The following is a 12,023-nucleotide window of genomic DNA, read 5'->3' as shown; positions in this document are numbered from 1 at the left end:
AAGTGTCTGATGAGCATTCAATTAGCATTCAAATTATCACTATTTCAAAACATTTATAAGGATGAGCAATGATTTGATACTAATCAATTAGTTATTAACAATAATTTTTATCTATTGATAAATTAAAGGATATATAAGATATTTTACATATGTGACTAGATTAATCATAAAAAAATTAGAATTTAAGTATTTTTTTATTGCTTATCCTTATAACCATTTCCTTAATAATAGGAGTGTCAACTTCTACCAATTTATTATTATTATTTTTTTAAAAAATGGATAGCTAAGAGAGAAATAAAATATGACTAATTTACCCTTACAATTTAGATAAGTGACCTACACTTTTAGTTCATATGACCGGTATTTTTGATTAATTTTATTTAGTATCATTTAACCTCAACCATTTGATTAGAAGAGAGAAATTTATAGTTCTTATTGAATCATTTGCCTTATAAGGATATATAAGTTCAAAATATCTATGGATTCTAAAAATGTATATAGATTTTAAAGATATATCAATAGATTCTAAAATTATATTAGTAGATAAAGATATAGGATTATGGAATACTACCTATGGATTCAATGACAATATTTACATATAATCTCATTTACGTCCCATCTTAAAGAGTTCTATCTCAGGGGTCACAAAGGTCGAAGCATAAGCATCAACCTTCAAGGTTACTAAGGTTGATATTCGATCAAGGCTATATATATTGTGACTTTGAGCGAGAAAAATCTTACAAATATGATCATGAGTATCAGCATGCAGTCAGTAAGTACATTTTGTGACTTTTATACATTGGTTTTAGTGATTTCCAAAATCTTGGATAGAATCCATTGGTTTTTTTTTTGCTTTTAATTTACAAGTATATTTTGACGTAAAAATTTGTGTTTACAATTGACTCTTTATGCTTTATTTTCTGTATTACATATTGATAATATGCGGTAGATCTAATATCTCAGGGGTCACAAAGGTCGAAGCAATAGCATCAACCTTCAAGGTTACTAAGGTTGATATTCGATCAAGGCTGTATATATTGTGACTTTGAGCGAGAAAAATCTTACAAATATGATCATGAGTATCAGCATGCAGTCAGTAAGTACATTTTGTGACTTTTATACATTGGTTTTAGTGATTTCCAAAATCTTGGATAGAATCCATTGGTTTTTTTTTTTGCTTTTAATTTACAAGTATATTTTGACGTAAAAATTTGTGTTTACAATTGACTCTTTATGCTTTATTTTCTGTATTACATATTGATAATATGCGGTAGATCTAATCTGTGAAGGTACTTTAAAATTTCAATTGACATGGCTTGGGAAATTTCAGCCCCCCCCCCTAAGTTTCAGAAAAATAATACATGTTATAGAAATAATAATACAAGATTCCAAAAATCATAATAAAAGATTTTATATATAATACATATATAAATGAATTAATTCGTAGATAATTGACAAGAACTAAATAATGAGATACGTATGGAAGAGAAATGTGATTACATTAATTATCTTGCTTCCACTTGGGCTGAAGGATTCAGCCTAAAATAAATAAGAGAGAAAGGTTTGAAGGTTTACACGTTTGATCGATCTCTATGCCTATGAGTTTAACAAATGAAAGAGAGAAAAGATTTCTCTAGCATAGCGAGTTTAAAGTACCATGGAGTAAAGATGAGAGGGTCTTTAGTGTTGCAATTTTACCATATAAAGGAAAGAGGAAAAGATTGTTCTACAACCACTGGCTTAAAAAGGGAAGGAAGGAGTGTGTTCTAGAGAGCGATAGATTAGAGTTAGAATGGAGAAACGCAAAGTTCAAACCAAATGCAAGTAAGGAGATGGTTTGGTGAAGAAAAAACTTAAAGAAATAGAAATATAAAAAAAGGGGGGACCAAGAAGGGAGGAAACAGTTCAGACAAAAGTAGAGGATAAATCGATTTCGATTTTTAAAGATGCCTATCATATAAATTATTTTCTTCCCAGATATATATATATAAACCACCAAACATATTGAGAAAAAAAACGTACTTCCAGCAAAACGAAGGGCAGCACTACGTGCACAGTGATTTGTACTTCTCTTGAAAAAATTTCAAAAAAAAAAAACTATGACAGAGGGGGGCATTTTGGTCATTCACAGCCTCCTGTCATTCATTGCATTCAACGTACGGTTAATTTAACTCGTAGCTTACTGATGTTTCACCTCCCCCCACTCAAGTTTAACTTTTCTCCCGTCACATCACCTTTCAACCCACTGTCAAACTTTTCTCCATGTACACATGACCTCCAACAGTAAATCCTCCCTCTCTCTCTCTCTGTCCCTACTTTATTTATTTATTTATTTATAAAAATCTCTCTCTATCTCTCTATCTCGCATGAGCTATAGTGACAGAGATACAGCATCACCCTCTCTTTTTTAGGCCGAGCAACATATCCCTCCTCTCAGAATCCATCCACTCCTCTCTTTCTATTTCTCTTTCTCTCAAGGCTTTCTTTTTTTCCAGTACCAAAATCCTTATGAAGAAGGTCAAGCGCGCTCTCTCTCTCTCGCTCTTTATCTATCTATCTCTATCAACATACACAACTTTCTCTCAGGACGAGTTCTTAATTAGCTCCCGATTCTGACAAAGATTCAGTAAAAGCACCGCCATCGATCACCCCTGCCATCAGAGTCATCAAATCAGGTAAAGCACCAACTCCCAAATAGATTTCCTCTTCCTATAAATATACACACATATATATAATCATTACCCTTATCATGTAACTATTATATATCCCTGTGGATTATTGGTGAAATCATATATATAGATATATATATATATATATATATCTAGCTATGGATTTAGTACCGCGCCCGCGCGCTGATAGCCCCATCTCCTCGCCGCCGGCCGTGAGCGGCGGCTCGATGGTCGTCGCCGCCACATCGTCAACGTCTTCATCATCGCTGTCACCGGCGCCGAGCCGATACGAGTCGCAAAAGCGGCGGGACTGGAACACCTTCGGGCAGTACTTGAAGAACCACCGGCCGCCGCTTAGCCTCGCCCGGTGCAGCGGTGCGCACGTGCTGGAATTCCTCCGGTACCTCGACCAATTCGGAAAGACGAAGGTCCACACCCCGGTCTGCCCCTTCTTCGGCCACCCGAACCCGCCGTCGCCGTGCCCGTGCCCGCTCCGGCAGGCGTGGGGGAGCCTCGACGCCCTCATCGGCCGCCTCCGAGCCGCCTTCGAGGAGAACGGTGGGAAGCCCGAGTCCAACCCCTTCGGCGCCCGAGCCGTCCGGCTCTACCTCCGTGAGGTCCGCGAGCACCAGTCGAAGGCCCGCGGCGTCAGCTACGAGAAGAAGAAACGCAAGAAGCCTCAGCAGCCACCGCCGCTACCTCCTCCTCCAGCACATTGAGAGAAATAATGGTAAGGTATATATATATATATATATATCGTCTTGGACCTTCTTATTTCTCTCTCTCATTAGATTACTAGGTACTGGCTCTATCAGTTTATGCTAGCTTGCTGTGCTCTTTCTACTCTTGTGATCATTGAACTCTGAGAAGAATCTTTATTTTTAATCCTTCTTACTGGAAGAATTTCGGAAGTCTCTCAGTGCTATTGCTAGTGGTAGTAATTAACCACGACCGCAGCTGCAACATGATGAGAGATTGATGGCATTTATTACTTAGTAATAGTTTGTACTTTGAACTGGGAATTCATTGCTGGGGCTTGTCCTTGAGATTCTGTTCGCTTGTTGTGGTAAAGCTATAGATCTATCCATGATGCCATGTTGGTCTGAAATTTAAATTACTCTCTTTTGGCTTCTCTTCGTTTCTTTTTATTGGTACTAAAGTAGACTGGACTGTAGGGTTGACAATTATTGTAGGACTATTATGTTTGTTTCAGAGAACTTAATTCCTACACCCATTTCTCTTTAATTTCTCTCTACAAAACTATCTACTATCATTGAGAGTACTAACTAAAGGGGAGTAACTGGGATTGGGCTAACATACTTATGAAGTTAGTAAGAAATAATTTCCGGGAGATGAGACACAAGGATCACTATTTACTCCGGGAGATGTTGTAGTACTTGGAAACTAACAACGAAAATAATAATACTAAACGTAACTGAAGAAATGCTTGCGAGGAGCGAGGAATTTGTCACTAAATGCAGTAAGGTTGAGGTTTAAGGCTACAAGGAGATTGGATGAAACCCAAAATACTTTTGGTTGGAATTGCATTTCCCAATTATGTGTACTAGTTCTAATGATTTGGGGGATACTGTTTAATTTCCCGATTGATATTTTCTAGGGAAACTTTACCTAACAAATTTAAATGCCTATTTTCTTCAGACAGTTGCACGTTGAACTTTTAATAGAAGAACACAAAATTGAACAAGTAAAGCACAAGAACAGCAGAAAGTGGTCAAGCTATCATACTTGACCACTTTCTGCTGTTCTTGTGACACACACATATTGTAATCTCTTATTGTTTTCCTTAATGTTTTGTGTCATTATTCATAAGTCAATTTTCATAATTGATAGTCTAAGTGCTTGATAATTTATGAACGTTAGAAACTTACCATCAGTTGTTAGTACTTCACTTCTATTTCACTTGAAGGTGCTCCGGTTTTTTTTTTTTTATCACTTTGTCCTTCTCAAATCTTTCATCCATATCATATTTGTTATTTTCTCTTGATGTGTTCATTTGTATGTGCTTCGTTCTTCGCTTTCCAAGCAATTTATTCTTGTCAATATTTTCATATACTCACCTAGCTATAGCTAGAGGAATTTGGTTGAAATTTAGGTATAAAGTAAAATTAGTACTCCTTGAATTATAGTGTTTCGTGAAAGGATACAGGTCATAAACTCTCAATTTCTTCCAATATTAGGTTGATGGACTTTGTTTATCCATCTGATCAGAATATTGAATTCGCATTATTCAGTCATCCGACCATTTCAACTAGGAATGGCATCTATATCTGACAGTAACATGCATTGCGTACAAGAGACTTAAAAGTAATTATTACAGAAGCTAGAAATTTTTTTAATAGCGTTGATGTTAAATGGACAGTTCAGATCTTGAGATTGGAAGCATAGTGAAGCTAATTGATGTCCATATGATGGCAGGCAGTACTCAAGGATTTGATTTTTTGGAAATAGTATATACAGTATCGAAATTGCGTCGAGGACCCAGCTAAGGAAACTTTTCTGAATCATATGAAAGAGTGACATATAAGTGAGATAGAGTCATACCTTAACATTTCTATTATCCATCGCTTGGTTTTAAGAAAGTTAAATGAATATATATGTAACTGTCATCAGTAAGATTTTCAGCACTATAGATTATATTCAATAGTACAAGAACCATTTTTAACACAAAACTAGTCCCATAGTCAAATTTTAGTTTTACCATAATAATGACTTGATCAAGATTTTCTCATTTGGCACCCTGCCTTATCGATCAAAATGATGTTTTGCATACAATATGATGCTGTTGTAATTTATTGAATGTTATCAACCTGATATGTTATAACATAAATGCTTCGAGTCCTTCAGTAACATCTTCTAGTACATCCTACAGGATTAGATTGTCCTAGAGGCTTTTTGAGAACAAGTTTGTCCTATAGGTTATAACTACATAAATGGCTTAACTAACAGTTACTACTCTTTTTCTCTTAGAAGAATAACTACACTTACTTACTATATGATGTAGGGTGACATATGTTCTAATCCGTTAAAGAGGTCTTCGAAGTTTTCCTTTTTAGAAGTTAGAGGTCTTTGACTTGAGATCTTATTTAGGTGCATTTCTTTCAAATCTTGAGCACATGACATATATATATATATATATATATATATATATATATATATATATATGATTGCGGCAATAAGAAGTTTATTGTAATTTACATTTTGATTTCATAACCAAAAATATCTGAATTACTAACTTAAAATCGGCGACCTTCTCTATCTACAATCACTTATAAAGTTGTTACGTCTGGAGAATCCTTTGTACGATCACTATTGCCAATAATTGTGAAGTTCCTACTTTGGGTGTCCTACATATGGGTCCTCCTTAAGGTAAGAAGAAATTTTGCCTAAGTAATATATTCGCAAAACAATAAGGATGTTAATATCTTATTTCTCCTTGACATTCTATGGACAGAGACATCATGAGAACAGTCATTGAGTGATAGGTGCCACATATTGTCGATTCCAAGTTTCAAAATCTACTCTGTGCCATTTTTCATGCTTCTCAATTATTAATTAGACAAGTTTGAAGTAAACTACATGCTATCTTGGCAATGGATGTCATACTTATAGCTGCACTTTTATCATGTTCTTGATTTCAGCTGTGCCTTCTTTTGTCATGCGTAATTTTTGATCATTTAGTAAGTGGGCTACCAAAATTAATTGTTCAACTCATTCTTTTTAATGGTGTATATTAAGGCATTGGCAAGTTGCCTGCCCCACTAAGTACAAGCCCTTTGAATTTGCATAAGTACAAGACTTTAGTGCATTACTTAGTCATTTCTGTTTTCAGAGTCATCACGCAACGGTTGTTGAATCCGCCACCAACTTTGTTGTCATTTGTCGCATGTCATTATTGTTCTTTTCTTAGCTCAGCCAATACTTATATTGTTCAAAAATGATCTCCCTGATTTTGAACCTGCATGAAGTTGCTAGAATTATTTGTCGTGTGATTGAGGGTCTAGAATTATTTGGCATATGATTGAGTGTCTTCTGATAAAGCTAATCGAAACATGAAGCTCATAGGTGTTTGTCCAGTGAACTTTGCAGCTTCTAATAGTAAACTTAGATTTATCTTTCAGTGCAGTATTACCAGATCATTTATGGGTATATCACGCTCATCCGTTGGTGTATACAAAGAAATAAGGATTTTGGAAGTTATATAAAATAGAAGAAGCATTAATTTACTAGTACTAATGATACTAAAGTTCATGTGATATGTTTGCCAAGTTGCTCCCTTCATTATTTTGTAACAAGAGTATGCCAATTATTTTGCGGGCAATTAAGGCTTTTATTCTTTGCCATCTTAGAGATTTGGTAACATATTGATTTAAAGTGGATCCCATAATAATTAAAATTCTTCTAGCGTTATCAAATGATTTAATGGCTACAAGGTGCTCCAAAATTGTGAACTGTTTCTTTTTGTATTTTTTTTTTTAAATCACCTATATGGATATGGGACCCTTATCTGACCTATTCAACACAGCCAAACCAAAAGTGATACAGGGAGAATTGTATATTAAGTGATGTTTAAATAATTATAAGTACATATTCCAAACAAGAACAAAAATAAAAAAAAGAAATTTCTTTCTTCGTACAACCCACTCCTTTTCTCATTTGAGCTTTTGACATCAGAGCGACACATGAAGATCCCGTTTGTAGTAATTATTGATTTAGTTTCAATGTTGACAATGACATTATTTTGTCATTGGATTTCCTAGATCCTCACTCCTAATCCTGACAAAATTTATTTGGAAGTTTCTGATACATCTTGATCATATGGTTGCGCTCTCAAAATGAGCAACCAACTCTTTTACCCTTTGATTAGCTTCAAAACTTCATCATAAACTTTTACTTGTTAATGATATGTGCAATCAAAACGTTAAATTTATTGTTGCGCAAAAAATTGAGGGATTAATTCACCATTATATGTATATATATATATATATATATATATATATATATATATATATATATATATATATATATGTAAAGTGAGTTCGCACTTTAAGAGGCGTATCACTAGCCAGGAAGTGGTTAGAACTTAGAAGTTCCCAAAGTTCAATATTTATATCACTTGTCAAGCAAGCATTGGTATGGACCTTCGGAAGTTAGATTTCTTTCAGCCAAATTTTCTTTTCTTTTCTCTCTTTGGAGTATACCATCCAAAACTTAATTGTGTCTAGAAGATCCTGAGGCATAAATAAGACCTTCAAAATAAAAATAAGAAGACGAAGATATATCAATTATAAACTATAATAAATAATTTTTTTTTAGAATTACCATCATATTTCAGTCAATATATGTCTTATATAAGCTGATATGATCAATGGCACAAAGAAAGTCCTTCAAAAAATAAACAGCAGCGTAGTGAAAGGAGATGTTTGACATAAATTTACATTTTAGGATGATAATATAGTAAAAAATAAAAGATATGTGTAAAAACCAACAATAATTTAGTGGGTGTAAGTGTGTAACTGTAATTATTTTTGGGATAACTACAGTTAGACTCATGATTCCCCATTTCCACATACGCTTTGACCCTGTAAATTATTGAAAACCTTCAACTCCCTTGGAGCTGTTGATAGAAAAATTAAAAAAAATTAGAATTGCCCTCACATTTCTCATTCTTACTTTCCTTTAAAATTAATTAATGGTATTAAAACCATACATCTACTCACATATGAGTGACAATAATTTTATGGACAAAAAATATAATGAAAAACTAATGAAAGAGAAATTTGAGAGATTTTTAAAGTCTATCTGTATCAAAAATAATTCAGAAGGTGTATATGAAAATTAATGATAGTTATCTAAGTAGAATTGTCCCCTAATTCTTTTTAGTTATTATTAGCCATTCTCTATTTATATTGCATGAAATACCGAACAAAAAAACTGAGAAAATATATTTATCACACTATTTAAATCATTATCAGAGATAGCTAGTAATTCTTAAAAAATTATCAATTTGTCAATATATATAATAAACTATTATTATTTTATACATTTATATAGAGTAAATCGCTCTCTAAGACAGTAATTTATATTTATTATAATTAAATAGTTTTTAGAACGCAGCAAAAAAGAAAGTATTATAAGAATCACTGTTTTCCAACATCGATTATGTATGTAGGGTTGAGCTGATAAAAGATCATAAGTTTAAACAGTATAATTATTTGGTAAAAAAAAAATTTCTTTCGTTGTAGTGGTAAAAACTGGCGCTCCCTCTCTCATCAATCAACGTGCTGAGGTGACGTTCTACCAATAGAAGATGAGGAAAGATGATTTGACTATATTATATATATAATTAAGACGCCATTTATTAAGGACAAAAAAAAGTGAGATGCCATTAAAAGTTGCACCGCAAACGAGCTGATGTACATTGACTGGAAAAGGAAAGAAAGAAAGGAAACATACTGACGTTCCCCGGGAAAGAAGGTGATGACACTTCTATCTTCTCTCTCCTACGCAAGAGATTCCCTTCCATCTTCAATCATCTGCACTAAGTGCCTACCTGCAGACATAATAATGTGGCAACTTATGGAAGACATTTCATAGTTATTTTCTTCTCTTTTAAGCTTATAAATATGTATGTAGGTAGACATTTCATAGTTATTTTCTTCTCCACATAAAATTGGGATATTTAGGTTAATACTCCTAACAAACCGACTACTTCTGCAAGCACATATAAACACAATTCATTTTGAATCTTGTACACTCTCACCTGTGCTCAGACCCCGCAACCAGGTAATTAATGGGAATAAGAAAAAAATTATTAGGTAGTAGTTGGGTACGATTGGAACTTGAGACCTCTCTGATATTATGTTAAATAAACTTATTAACAACAAATTCCATCCAACAGAAGGCATATAGTCAAAAAGAAGTATACTTAGGAAAAAGTAGATTTCAAAAAATAAATATAAGATAGAATACTATCCACAATAAGCTCCTGATGTAGGTTTATCTCAAAACAAGTTCAATCATACCCTTCTCTTTTTTCTCCTTTTTCCACTCCAATAAAATCTAATAATTATTTTTCTTAAAAGGATATCACTTTAATCATTAGCTACTGTTTTAATTCTTTTCTCTCTTTCTCGCTTATATTTTCTCATTCTCAATCATCCATTATAAATAATATCTTAATCATTTATCAAAATATCTTCTAATTTATTATTTTTATGTCATATTAAATATAATTATTTAAGTTTAAAAAAATAGCAAAAGTATACTAATTTAAGACTTATATAATGTCCAGATGCTACTTTTAAACATTTAAAAAACATATGGAAGATAGGATGCAACTCTATAAATGTGGTACAAGTCTTAAATTATTGTGTACTACTGGAGAACTTCTAGAGCCCTCCAAAGCACACTCTTAACTATTATTGATGTAGTTAAATTTATAGTTTTACACTTGTGTCATTAGCTAACCATTGTAATTTTTAATCTATAATTAGGATACCCCATAATTAGGGAAGAACATAATAGATCAAAACTCATAGATTTGGAGTTTGTAGACTAAACATAAGTTAGAATAAAAAGGCTAGCACTTTTTGATATACAAGTAATATAATTTTAATCGAACACTAAACAAACATATCACAATAGGTTCAAATTAGCTGAGGAATCCAAATCAACAAACTTCCTAAGAAGCTTAAAGATAATGACAAATTTAAGAGTGTAGCATGTATATATAAAGATGATTTCAACAACAGTTTTTTTATATTAGAAATGATTACACCTAGATTCCTTAAACTCTTGTGTATTTTTATATAAACCTCTTATTTCTTTTTTCGTAACACATTAACTTTCTTATCTATAAAAAAAAAAAGCCCTCTAAAATGCCTATTTTCGTCAAAATAATGGTAAACTATTTTGCGATTGTTTTAGAGATTAAAAAAAAAAAGGAACAAACTTGAGGATAAAATAGTCATCACAGCCAGTGAAAGAGAATTTTTCTATTATAAAAAGATGGAGTGGAGAGTTGATAGATAAATGAGCAATAGTTGAGGGGTTAATTAATAGCCTTGGGAGAGGGACAAACGGAGGACATGAAACGTTACTGTAATTTTCCTATTTGTGTTCAGGAAATGAATATTCTCAGAAGTCGGAGTGCAAATATCAAGAAGTTAGCCGTTCTTTTGGCCGCTTTAGTCTTTACTACTCAAATAGATGATGCGACGCCCACGGAAGCCCGGGTCCCGCCGAGCTCGCCGTCCCACGTGGCTTCCTGTCCTCCGTGTCGGCGCGGCCGCCTCCACGAATCTCTGCTTCCCACGTGGGGCGACCCGACTGGCTCCGTACGTCGCACGGTCATCTGGAGGCTTACGTCGCGTCACGCATCGGCCAACGCGGAAGCGTGCGCGTGCGTGCGTGTGGTGGGCCCCACATCAATTTCCCATATTGCCCTTCTCTCTCTCTCTCTCTCTCTCTCGTCCTCCCCTACTATTTTACATTTATATATATAATTATTATTTATTTCCGTATCGTATTAGTTTTTTGTTTGCCCCCCTATCACAACTCACGAGGCCTTGTCTGCCGTTGGCGTCTCCTGCTGGCGTGTTACTCTGTGATTGGTTCAGAGAACAATTGGTATGAATAGCTTGGCTGGGCCTCTCATACCTTTGGCATGCCTAAGATTCTTTGTAACGAGTGATAGATATATCACTCATGGGTGTCATGCTCTTTGAGAAATTTTTTTATTAACATAGTGATTTTTTAAGATAGTATTATTGGACGTGTTTTTATTATTTTGCTTCCAAGATATAGTAGTCAAGCTAATAATAAGTGATTTTAACCAAAGAAAATACACAATCTTTTTTTTTTATTAAGAAAGGAAAACTATATTATTATAAATTAATTCCGCAGCTACACAAAATCTCATTGAGATATATCTCGACTACAACTATAGAAGCAAAGGATAAGAACCCCTAAGATATGTTTAGAATAAGCTAATCGGCAACTAGAGATCTATTGGCTTCGCGAAAAACACGAATGATTTTTGAATGCTAATATTTTCGGAGCAGAAGGAGAGTACCAACAGTGACGAATTGACTAGTCCAAGATGGGCAGGTGTAACCATTAACATGTTGGCGAATAACAATGAATTGGTTTTAATCTAGACTCGATCGAGCTTGAAACAATTTATCGCCTAGGGCATCTTTGACCGCTGAGGCCTCTGCGATGAGTGTGAATACATATCCGGCATAGTGGGTACCTACAAGCAAAATACTTCCATAAGCTAACGAGCCACAAAACCCGTTCTACCCTAATCCAAGAATCTAAGGAAAGAACCAT

At 34.1% G+C, this 12,023-nt stretch overlaps 1 protein-coding gene across 1 annotated transcript; it reads left to right on the top strand.

Moving 5' to 3' along the window:
- Positions 1-2,362: 2,362 nt before the first annotated feature.
- LOC140794168 (protein G1-like4) lies at positions 2,363-3,720 on the top strand. Its single transcript, XM_073146068.1, has 2 exons — positions 2,363-2,675; positions 2,800-3,720. Exon 2 carries the CDS (start codon positions 2,828-2,830, stop codon positions 3,386-3,388), a length of 561 nt encoding a protein of 186 aa, XP_073002169.1. The 5' UTR covers positions 2,363-2,675; positions 2,800-2,827; the 3' UTR covers positions 3,389-3,720.
- The last annotated feature ends 8,303 nt before the right edge of the window (positions 3,721-12,023 follow it).

Source organism: Typha latifolia, chromosome 8 (genome assembly GCF_019914945.1).
Source record: "Typha latifolia isolate L0001 chromosome 8, TyphaL0001v2, whole genome shotgun sequence".
NCBI classification, from domain to species: Eukaryota; Viridiplantae; Streptophyta; class Magnoliopsida; order Poales; family Typhaceae; genus Typha; species Typha latifolia.
This window is presented reverse-complemented; position numbering and strand designations above follow the sequence as displayed.

Bases quoted from the DNA above. Each gene is read 5' to 3' on its own strand.
- LOC140794168 (XM_073146068.1), top strand. From the start codon at position 2,828: ATGGATTTAGTACCGCGCCCGCGCGCTGATAGCCCCATCTCCTCGCCG.